Raw genomic sequence first — 12,616 nt, 5'->3', positions numbered from 1 at the left:
AAATGGAATGTAAGTTTTTTTTTTAATAGATATATATACTTAGGTGTTGCTTGGATGACACCTATTAGCCTAGCTAATTGTCCAATAAAAATTTGTCACATATATTTTTTAAAAAAATAAAAGAAAATTTTAAATGTTTTCTATACTATGTAAACAAAAATGGTTGCATGTATATAGGTTGCACCTAATCATAATCTTTGTTTGGATTAAAATGTCAATTTGATCCCACACATCGATAATTGTTGAATTTTAATTTTAATATTTTTAAATGTTTATTTTTAATTTTATGTACTCGATTAATCCTAATCATAATCTTTTCAATTAATCCTAAAAGTGGTATCAAACTTTGATCTCCAATGACTTCATTTCGTAGTGCTGTTTTTTTGCTTTCCTACAAACAAAAAACTATTAAATATAACTCTTTATGTTGTTACTTCCTTTATACATATATAGCCCATTCGGATCATCCATCAATTTTTTTGTACTTGAAAGTACCTCAATTTTCCGTGATATTGGCGACCATTTTTTTTTTTTTTTTTTTTTAAAAAATACTCAAAACAGTTATTTAGCTTTCAAAAAGAAAATGAATTAATTGTTGTTCGTTTTAAAAATTACACTTAAATATATTTACATTTTATTTAAAATTGCGTCCAATTAAAAATTCTCCTTCTAAAATCAACTTGTTCATATCTTAATATCTCCATTATCTTAATATTAGAAGTACTCAAGATACTTACTTATTTGACCCCATGACATAAATTATACTTTTTTGATATATCTAATGGACCATTTGTTTCGCGAACATCTTAAATTTTCATGAAATGGACATCTAGATTACTGTATTTGATTTTCGATATCGTAAGATGTCCTAACATTTTGAGATTTTCGGAAGACATCTGGAGTGTTTTGGATGTCATCCTAAAACATGAATTTTCAAGATTCATGAGTTGAAGGCATCTCTATTTAACATTGATCTTGTCCTTTTTTTTTCTTCTTATTTTACATATATTAATCTTTATTTGCATTATATAATTAAAATAAATATTTTCAACCATATATATCATTAGTTTTGTTATATCGTAATTTTTATTATTTTTTAACAAGATATTCAAATTTAAATTTAAATTAATATTGATTTTATAAAAAAAATCTTGAATTATGATATATTATTTTTTTTTAGAAAAATAACATATAAAAACAATATAAATGTATTAATTTAAAAAGAAATTAAAAATTAAAACAAATATGTTATATAAGTTTAAATTATGTCAAATTAATTATAAATTAATAAACAATCATAAGTGCATTATTGGAACGTTGTGTAAATTTACAACATTTCTGAGTAAAAATCCTACAAAACAAGCATAGTTATCAAAATATTCACAAATATTTACAAAAATATTCATATAAAACAAACATGGTAATCTAAAAATGCTAGACATCTATAATTTTATATATCTATAACTCGGAGCATCTAAGATTCCAGTTATCTACATTCCCAAGAAATAAACGACTCCTAAGAAGAATTGTGGATTCACGTTTACTCAAAAAGTTCCATAATCTATCTTAGCTTTTTACCACAACTTTCTAAAAAGCTGGTGAAAAGTAGTTTGAGTTTGAGCATTCAACATAGTTTTGAACCCAACCTGAGTATGACTCATCTGGTCAAGACAATATACTTTCGACAAATGATAGAAATTTAAATTTATACATTCACATTTGCGGAACTAAAATAACCACATTACCAATATAAATAAAAACACACAAAAGCAAATTTTGAGAACGTATATTTTAATTGTTCAGTACAATAGAGTAGGAGATTCAAACCACAAACCTCTTAGTACCTAATACATCTATTCATCAGTTGAAGTATGCTAGTTTTGGTTAGAACATATATTTCATTTCTCGGCAATAAATAATCCATTGGGCTGTGTGTATGTCAACAGATATTATCATCATGTTGGATCCTTGATCCTTATCCATTAAAACAGATCTATTTTGCTTTAGGATCTGATCAAATTTCAATCTTGTGACAGAAAACCGGCTACTGTTTCATCCTCCACATAGCAGCAACAAGTAAGAAACCTTCATTTTGAGATGTTGTAGAGAGGGGATGAATAAGGAGATTGTGATAGGATTTCCCTATCCAAATCCCCAAGTCGTTCATGGTATTTGGAGCCAAATTTGATTCTGGAGGATGCAAAATCAGACAAAGGGAAAGAAAATTTGACAGCAAATGACTTTTTGGATGACAGTAAAGTAAAGAGAGTTTAATCGTACTACGGCGGCAACAGAACATTATAGTTGAGAAATGAATAAAGGGTGAGAGCAATGTGATGTGATCATGCAACAGCAATTGTCAATGTAAAAAGGAAAGGGAAAAAAATGAGAGAGAGAGAGAGAGAGGGATCACTGTTCAGCCACCACCTGAAACGTCACCTCTGATCCAGACAATTCCTTATGGTTGAAAACAGTGCAGCCTGAAATGGTTCAGTTTAACACCAAAGTTATGCAACAAATTCTAATGCCTCAACTAGCGAAAGAGAGAGGAAAAAAAGAAAAAAGAGAGTCAAATCCTTTGCTCTGAGGTTTTTGCGTGATTGAACAGTATAATTAAGATATAAACTGTTAAGCTTGATTGTTTAAATCAGCTTCCAAAAAAAAAAACTATAATAATCCCCCCCCAAAAAAAGATAAGCAAGGTAATAGGGTGTTTTGTATTAGTGGATACCATTTTCAAAAGTTTGGCCTCTTATGGTATTCATTTCAATGATGAGCCACTAACAGCAGCGCCCTCCACCATGGCTTGTCCTATTGTGCCCCTCTTATATTGTGCAGAACTTTGGCTGTTTTTCCACCATAGACTTTGCTCACTGAACATAAATCTTACTTCCTCTGTTATATTGTTTCCTGTTTCTTATCCATTTCTCTCTTTGGTGGAACTTTAATGATGTAAGCTGGTGGGGTTTTAAAAGGAAAATTATGAAGTTATGATTCAGGCATTCGTGATCTAATATGAATATATCATTTTCAGGTACTTTGGCTCATCTAGCTTCATCATGTATATGCGGCGGGCAGAGAGTACTTTGTATTTGTTTCATGAATGCTAATTTTAACAGATACTGAGTAGACTCCGGATTCAACCTCTGGTTGAAACTTGAAACAATCTTATTCTACTACTGATTTCATACAAGCTCGAGGCAAAGACTGATGACTAATAAGAAAACTAGATAAAAAGAAAAGAACTAGAAGTTCTTATCAGAGAGTTAAAAGATTTATCCTCAATGGAGTAGGTTATCAATGGAGTTGGCGATGGACTGGCATGATGAAGATTCAGCTCTGAGATGTGCAGTGTTGCAGGGAATATCTTCGAGGTTACTCAAGCAAGGAGTGTAAGGGCTGCCAATTTGTAGGTCACTGAGCATCTGACGAAGATCGGAGGCTTCTTCCTTGAGTCTGGCATTCTCCAAAAGAACCTTTTCGTGGCTATCAGATACATGGTTCAACTTGTCTATCAGTTTATGGTTCTCGGTGCGAAGCCGAAGTACCTGAGACCAAAGCTCATCAAGGTGCTTCTGTTTTCTCATCCGCGATCTACGAGCTGATTCTCTATTAGAAATCATTCTCCTCTGCTTTCTCTCATCAATAATACTCTTCTGTTGTTCCTCTGCATCATCAGATGTTGAGTTGTAGCTAAAACTTGAAGATTGTGCAAGGAATTCATGGCTGGGATGAGGGACGTGAGACATCGGAAGGTTGCCTAAGAAGCCATTGAAATGATGGAGAGTCTGAAAGTTGTTCTGCATCATGTCAATGTTTGAAGGAATTTGAAAAGAGTTTTCGGATGGAAAAAACTGGATGCCGGTTATTTCACCTGGAAGCATATTTGGAATTCTTTTGATAGTGGATTCAGAGGGTTTGTCTAGCAGATTACTGATGGTGAGACAAGGAATACAAGCAGGAGGATTGATGGGTTTTTATAGGATGATAAAGTTGGAAAAGTGGGCCAATTTAGCAAAGTAAAGCTACAGTTGTTAGGAGACTTACATGAGCATAAGGTCTAAAAATTATTGCAATGACCCTATTAGTGTGCAGCTCCAGTGCTTGATATGCATCTAATGTGGATATAAACACGCGCAGGCACATATACATATATGCTCATAAGTGACAGAAGAAATCATGTCGTGGGTGAAACAATTCAAAAGTTAAAACAAAAGACTAATGGCGTTAAAAGTCAATTCCAGGCAAGAACTTTTCCTTTGGGATTCTCACCACCAGACTACAGAAGCATAATACATTAAACTCAAGCAGCCAATAACATCTGACCTTATGAACCAATGACGTAATGAAAGTTACCACAAAAAGGCAAATTCTCAAGTAACAATTTTTAAGTACTGATAACCAATTTAATTAGACTTCTGATGACTCACTAAGCACTGAAAGTATTGGGTTGGAGGGACCCATTTAGGTTGTTTGCATCATTTACCTAAATCACCGCTGCATCCATTTCTCTGAAGCATTTCATCAAACACCTTGTCTGTGAAGTATATGCATAACCATACCAAAAATCTGGCTTTGCGTTGGCTACCATTCCATTCATATTGATTGGCTCTGGTTGCGTTTTTCCCTTTTTGTTTCATTCACTTGCATGCGTCATATCGAGAAATACTAAACCTTGTCCTAAACTTAGATGTGTTCTTTCAACGTTGAAAAAGCATAATTGTTGTACCGTATACCAACCCAATAAAAAACTTGGATTAAAAAGTCGTGTCAATCTTCTTCCTCTCCACCCATTTATCCTACTTAAAGTAATAAAGTCGAGAAACTCCAAAAGGAACAGAAAAATTGCTCTTAATGTCATAAGCTCCAATGTTATCCAAATGATTATTTAAGCACACGACTCCACCAAGTGTCCACAATAGCACACCTAAGTCAAGCTTTCCCATAGTTCTAACAATAAATTATTCACATAAATGCTTTAATTCAATTTCTTTCCATTTTGCTTATCTAATCTTTCCTCTTCTTTTCGCCTCTTCTTCTTGAAACCCACTTGCAAACTAGTTTAGTTTACAACAAAGATTAGATCAAAAAGTTGATAGCAATTAACAAACTCTCCTATGACCTACTTTACGAAGCCAAACTTGTTTTTTTTCCTTACAATCAAAAAACTATTTCAAATTCGTAGAAAGATAAACAACATTATAATTCTTTTCATAACAATTAATTACATACCTTCTTTTTGGTTGCGAATGGAGTGGATAAGAGCGTGGGAGAAAGGTTTAAAGTACAGTGTCACATCGAAATCCAGATGTAAGTAGAAGAAGTGAATTGGATGGTAGTTCCCAAATGAAGATGTACTAATTTAATCGATCGGTGCCTTTTTTGTTCTTTTTTGTTTCCCTTTTTAAACTGGAAAATCAGCTTCCAACTCCATTGTTATAATCAATTGCTTCTCGGATTTGGGCGAACAAGATGAAGACAAGCGTACTTCAACTTTAACGTCAATTACTTCTCGTGCCCCAATGCCTTCCGTTTCTCTCGAAAGTGGTCTGCTTAACCATCTTTTCATGTTTGCCCTTTCCTTCCTTCCGTTTGGATCAATACCCATGATTTTTTAATCAATTTAAATATTTTTCAAATGTATTTTAATTTGTTTTTATTAAAACTATATGATTTTTTTTAAAAAAAAAAAATACTCTTTTCACGAATCAATCCAAACAATTCTTTAATTTTTATATAATTAATATTTCTAAGAACGGTTAATAATTTTTTTAAAAAAATTATAGAGATTATGAAATTTTATCAAACTACAAAGACGTGAAAAAGAATAATTAGGTGTAAGGAGCTACACCTATCTACTATGAAGCCTTGATTGTATTTAATAAAAAATTGTTACATGACAATTAAAATTTAAAAGAAAAATATTAAAATTTCATTCTTTTTGTGTAGGTAAAAAAAAAAAAGTAAAGGTATAGGTTGCACCTAAGTATTATTCTAAAGATTAAATTTTAAAATTTAAAATTATACAGATTAAAATCTAAATTTTCTAGAATCATATAGACCAAATTTATAATTTAACCTTTTTATACTACTTCCATTCATTATTTTCAAATTATTTTTAAAATGGCATAAAAATTATAAAATAAGGTGATTCTATACTTCATATTATACTTTTAAATTGTTTAATTTAATCTTTGTAAATTTTAAATTTGATCATTCAAAATTAAATCTTGTCGAAATTGGTTAAATAAAAACAAAAAGATTGAAATACCATTTTGGTTTGTTCAATTTTAATATGTATACTTATAATTGTCTAATTTTAGTAGTTGCACTTTCAATAAAATTTAAATTAAGTCCCTTAATGTTAATTTTTATCGAAATTGGTCAAATAATATTAATGATTTTTATACAAGAAAATATAATATGTGAATATTGTTTCAAAATTTATAATAATAAAAAAACCTTTTTTTTTTTTTTATTTTCCACCATAGCCTCTTTAAAATACGTACTAAGCATGGTTAAATTATTAAAAATGCATTTTAAATTGTTTTGGACTACTAATTTTTTTAAATAAAAAATTAGTGTAAGGTAAGGTTACAATTTTAAAGAGCATTTTATCAATTCAATATACTTTTACAGAAAATCTTCACGGTTAAAAAAAAAAAAAAGGTTGAGAAATTCTAAAAATAAATTACAAAAATCTTTAACATCCAAACTTGGAAACTTGAACATAGAGAATTAGGTTTGCATTTGAGATTACTTGAAAAGAGGGGGGAAAAAAAAAACTTTTGATAAAGTTAATTGTAAGTGAATATGCATTTTTTTTTTTTTTTTACAATGCTTAAATCACTTAATTTAAACTCATGTACCTTTTAGAAGTGGATTCTTGTAAAATCAACTATTACTTCTTAACAATTTTATATTTTAAATTTTATCCTTTTCCAGATTTATTGGTTTAGTCTAGCCATTTCATTTAAATAATATTACAAAACTATACATATTTCTCTTGGTACTTAAGAAATAATCTAGAGCAAATAAAATATAAATTTAGTCATTTGCAAGGATACATATGTATATATAAAAAGTTGATAGTATATATATGATATAATATTTTAAATATCTATTTCTAAATTTATAAATTATCATAAAGAACAAACAGTTATGCAAATTTTAATAGTAGGTATATTTAGTGGAAAATTGTCAGAAATAAACCCTTAAAAGAGCGTTTAGGATGGACCTTTAATATTAATATTGTTGTTTTCAAAACTTATTAGAGAAATATTGTTGTTTTGAAACTTATTAGAGAAATATTGTTGTTTTGGGAGTTCGAGGCTAGAGGTCGAACGTTGAGAACTCGACTGATGTGGAGGTCGAACGTTGAGAACTCAACGAACAAAGAAAAACTTGGAAACAATACATAGGCCGAAACTCCAACCCTCGACAAAGGAAATCTCGCGAATCTCGCTTAGGTTGTCGAATGTTGAAGTTTCGACACACATCCACCCTCGAGATTGCAGGTTTATTACTTTTCTTTTTCCCTCATAGAGGAAATAAAGTAATGAGATGGTATACTACGTGTATCCGTGTACTCGAGCTGCTTTTAACAACCTATGCATTTTGTTATCATTTCGAATTAGACGGAGGCTTGTGGGATTGACGTGAGGGGGTGGAGATGACTATATTTCTGGGAGCGAACTCCATGCGAATATGAAGCGTATGGATACAAGTTATGCCTTGGAATGAAAGACAATTCCGAATTAGCTTTGTCTACAAACAAAATTTTGTATATTAGGTTGTCGAAGGCTACACACATGTCGAAACTTCAAAGCGATTAAGGAGATAAGTGGGCTGAAGCAGATTAAGGAGAGAGCGAGATTCAAAGTGAGATAGTATGAGAGAGCGAGATGTTGAACGAGATTTTAAGAGAGAGCGAGATTCAAAGCGAGATTTTAGGAGAGAGCGAGATTCAAAGCGAGAATGTTGGAGAGAGCGAGATTTAGTTTATATTGACTAATCTGACTAACATTGAACTTGGTCAAATGAAATGGTTGAATAATTGAAAAATAAGATTAGTCAGGAATACACATTGAATGCTAAGATTACGCGTTGAGTTTCTGGTAGTAGATCCATAATAAAAAAAAAGTGTTTGTGATTGTTCCAGAAGAAATAAAAGCTAGTAATCATTAATGGAAAAATAACAACAATAACAGAGAGAGCGAGATATTGAGAGAGAGCGAGATCTTAGGAGGGAGGGAGAGTGAGATAGCGAGATCTTAGGAGAGAGCGATACTGAGAGAGCGAGATTAAGAGAGTGAGATCTTAGGAGAGAGTGAGAGTCTTCGCTTTATTTTAACTTTCCATAGAAATATATATAAAAAAGGAGAAAAAAGAGCTAACAATCATACTATAATTGAATAATCATTAAACTATAATTGAATATATTAGATTATTATAATATAATTGAAAAATCATTAGACAATAAATTGAATATATTATATTATTATACTATAATTGAATAATCATTAGACAACAAATTGAATATATTAGATTATTATACTATAATTAAATAATCATTAGACAACAAATTGAATATATTAGATTATTATACTATAATTAAATAATCATTAGACAATAAATTGAATATATTAGATTATTATAATGTAAAACTTTATTGATTATATAAAAAAATGAATATACAGTAGATTATTATAAAAAAAAATTGAATATACGATAAATTATAATAAAAAATTGAATATACAATAAAATGAATATATAATAATAAAAAAAAATTATTTATAATTCAATCCCTAACTATCTGGAGCCCGTCTTAGTAACGAAAGACACTTCCTTCGATTATGTCCTAACTGGTTACAAAATTCACATCGTTGTCGAGTGGCTGGTTCTGTCCAATCCATCTCGTTATGATGACGTGAACTTTTCGTTCTACTAGGTCTTCTCAACAACGATGGATCAGGATGTAAGATGGGCATATTATGGTGCGTGATCCAGTAATCTTCATGCGGTACAGGTTGAAATTGAGGAGAGTAACATTCAGCATACGTTGACAATTTGTAGTAATCCTTGATAAAATCTTCGTAGTTCATGTTAAAATATGAGCGAATGACCATAAAATGCGAGCATAGAATGCCGAATGCTGCCACTTGTTACATGAACAGTACACTATCACTCTACAAGACATAAAAGTGTACATTATCACTCTACAAATTGTCAACGTATGCTGAATGTTACTCTCCTCAATCATCTGATCACAGCCTTGGTCGAGAGATGGAGGCCCGAGATGCATACATTCTATATGTCTGTTTGAGAGTGCGATATCACTCTACAAGACATAGAAGTATTGTTGGGATTACCTGTTGACGGTGAGTCGGTCACCGAAGTGACGTACGATGACTGGTTAGAAGTTTGTCAACTATACCTTGGTGCGACCCCACCTGCCGACAAGATTAAAGGATCGAGGTTAAGTTTAATATGGTTAGGAACACAATTTTGTGAGCTCAAAGATGATGCAGACGAGGAAACCGTCAAAAGATATGCACGAGCATATATACTACAAATGATGGGTGGAAGTCTGTTTTCAGATAAATCAAGTCATTTTGTTTACTTGATGTTCTTGCCACTGTTAGCTAACCTCCATGATGCGGGGCGGTATTCGTGGGGTAGAGCATGCTTGGCATGGTTGTATAGACAACTATGCAAAGCAACAAGACCTGAGGTTTGAGAGATAGTCGGGCCTCTCATACTTTTGCAACTATGGGCTTGGGAGCGATTTCCAACAATGGCTCCACAGCTACATCATGTTAATGACGCTCAGTTAGTTGGACGAGCCTACGGTTCTCGGTATGTTGTTTTAATTCAATTTAATTTTTATATCACTGATCTAGTTAATTTAAATTCTAAATTATCAATTTAAAAATTTAGGTGGAGAGACAAATTTTGTGTGACTAGGACAGCCACATATGTAGTCAACCAGTATAGATACATGTTTGATCTGCTTCAACCTGAATAGATACATTACACTAAACCTAATTGATTATTTTATTCACATTTTTATTGTATTTGTCTTTAATATTCTCTAATATAATATTTTGTGTTTCAGGTTATTTGGGAGCCGTACAAAATTATTGTGCATATTTTGCCTAATTTTTGTACGAATGGTCAAAACATATGGCGGACGATGAGTCCTCTCATATGTTTTCACATTAGTGAGTGACATCTTTCTGACAGGGTGATGAGACAATTCGGTTTTCAGCAGGATGTCCCATCGTCTTGTAATACTGAACCCGTACTGCATGATATTGACCTAAGGACTGGAGATTAGTCTGAAAAAGTTGCACATTTGGTAGTGCAATGGCACTATCATGCAAGGTTTATTGCAGTGGGGGTTTCTCTTGAACAGTTTGACACAAATGTCACTCCATAATATATTCATTGGTATAATAATATCACAAGGCGCTACGTCACTCGTCCATGAGCAGCTATGAGTCATCTGGTAAATGAATGAATATTATCTATTTTTTTAATTTAAATTTATTTTAAACATTGTCTAATTGTTTTATAATTCACAGAGATTGAACAACAGTAGACTCCATGAGGTTGCGAATGATCCGAACCAGGTACTTGCTATATGTAGTGACAACCAAAGCTATATGGAGGAAATTCATTATATGTACGATATACCTATTGTTCCTCCACCAGCTTCTAGACGTAGATGACCTGTTCGGGAAGAGGATGAGTTTGATGAGGTTGCACATAATGTGGAAGAGTTGCCCTCTATGACGCAGACGTAGAGTCAAATTGATTATGTTAGTTTGATGATGATGCCAGCATTTGGTTCAGGACATTATGACTCAGAGGCTGGTCCTTCGTCTTCATACGTGCATGGACATGGTTGGGATCGTGGAAAGCATAATGAATATTTATATTGTGAAATACTTGTAGAGGTGCCAAAGCAACATCAAGAAGAACTCGAGCAACCTCAAATTCGAAGTCGACGACGACAACCAGCTCGAAATCGACGACGTCCGCCTTGTGGGACACATTGATTTTTGTAATTATTTTTATATAAATGAGATATTTAATTTACATTTTTTTATTTTTATGAGTTATTATTTTTTTTAATTTATTCTTTTTATATTTTAAATAAAATAATAAAATATTTTTAGAAATTATTTTTATAAAATGAAAAAAAAAGATTAGAAAGAAGAATGTGGAATGTGTAATAATTAAAAAGGGAAAAAAAGGGAAAATTTGTACGGTATTCTCGCGCTCTATCAAAATATCGCTATTTCATTCTCGCTCTCGCTCACACTCAAATTCTCGCTCTCACTCTCACTCAAACTCTCGCTCTCTCAAAATCTCACTCTCTCTCATAATCTCGCTCGCGAATTTGATTGAGAAGTTCAGTGGCAAAAAGAAGGAGATTTATTAGCTCGTTATTTAGTCAGACTTGCTAGATGATAGAATCCGTAAAAATTATTCAATAAGCTCTGGAAAGAATTCCAGGGGGACCTTTGAAAATTTAGGAATACGATATTTTGATAGAGGAAGGTCTCCGAAATGATAATTAAATAGACTTAATAATAATGTTAGGAAGGGCAAGGTCGAGGGTTCAAAGTTCGACCTATCTAGGTCGAATTTTCAACCCTCAACTTATTTAAAAAAACAACAACAACAATATTTTTACAAATAATTTGAAAACAACAATATTTTCCTAAATAGTTTCTAAAAGGACAATATCTTTTTAATTTTCCGACAATGGGTTGGTTATTATACTCCTAGGTTACTATAGTTCAGTTATAATAGTTCTATTTTAGTGGGATAAGAAAATAGTAAACACGGTAGTAAAGAATAAAAAAATGACGAATGTAAAATAGTATAAACTTTAGTAAATATTGTAGCAAATGAAAAATTTAAAATAATATTTATTGTAGCTAATTAGGGTTTTTTGAAATTGTATTTACCCTAGGTTATAGTCTTATGATAATTTTTGTCCCAAATGCCCCCTTAAATATTTTCATCTTTCACAACTAGCACACTTATACAAAATTCATTTTTTCATCTTATATCCCAATTATTGATTTTGTTGTATAAAATCTCGCTCGGATGATCATCGATATATTTTACGTAATTCTTCCAAGTATTATGTACTCTTTCAAAAATTTATACCAAACCTTACAATTTCTTATTCTTCTTCTTTTTTTTCCCCCAAAATTGTGTAATATTTCCCAAATCTTATATCAAATTAAAATTTCAAATTTTACGCTTGATCTACCAATTATCCAAATGTATCCTGGGTGATTGCAGTGTGATTTTAAAATGTCGAAGATTTTTTTTTTTTAGTATAACAATGACTGAGTGGAGATTGAACATCCAACTTTTTGGATTGGAACGCATGCCAATAATATTGAGCGAAACTCACTTTGCATTTATTTACCAAATATTATAAACTAACATTTCAAGCTTAATACTAAAATTTATCATTTATTTTATCTTACAACTGATTTTAAAAACTACTACAATTGCAAACTAAGAGTGTGTTTGAAATACATTTTCAATCATTTTATTTAAAAAACAAGTCATTTTAGAAGAAATTGAA

At 31.5% G+C, this 12,616-nt stretch overlaps 1 protein-coding gene and 1 long non-coding RNA gene across 2 annotated transcripts; both read right to left on the bottom strand.

Annotated features, from left to right (window-relative positions):
• Positions 1–1,750: 1,750 nt before the first annotated feature.
• On the bottom strand, positions 1,751–5,586 carry LOC120081327 (uncharacterized). Its single transcript, XR_016530446.1, has 3 exons — positions 5,233–5,586; positions 2,428–2,480; positions 1,751–2,190 (listed from the first exon to the last, which is right to left on the bottom strand). It is a non-coding gene; the product is annotated as an uncharacterized LOC120081327 (long non-coding RNA).
• Positions 3,148–4,730, bottom strand: LOC120081326 (basic leucine zipper 43). Its single transcript, XM_039036079.2, has one exon. It carries the CDS (start codon positions 3,882–3,884, stop codon positions 3,282–3,284), a length of 603 nt encoding a protein of 200 aa, XP_038892007.1. The 5' UTR covers positions 3,885–4,730; the 3' UTR covers positions 3,148–3,281.
• Positions 5,587–12,616: the final 7,030 nt, after the last annotated feature.

Source organism: Benincasa hispida, chromosome 7 (genome assembly GCF_027475165.1).
Source record: "Benincasa hispida cultivar pf3 chromosome 7, pf3_genome.v1.1, whole genome shotgun sequence".
Lineage (NCBI taxonomy): Eukaryota > Viridiplantae > Streptophyta > Magnoliopsida > Cucurbitales > Cucurbitaceae > Benincasa > Benincasa hispida.
Note: the sequence above shows the minus strand (reverse complement) of the source record. Positions and strands in the feature narration are given on the sequence as shown.

What these genes read in the sequence shown, in the direction of transcription:
- LOC120081326 (XM_039036079.2), bottom strand. Translation starts at nt 3,884, where the DNA reads ATGCTTCCAGGTGAAATAACCGGCATCCAGTTTTTTCCATCCGAAAAC.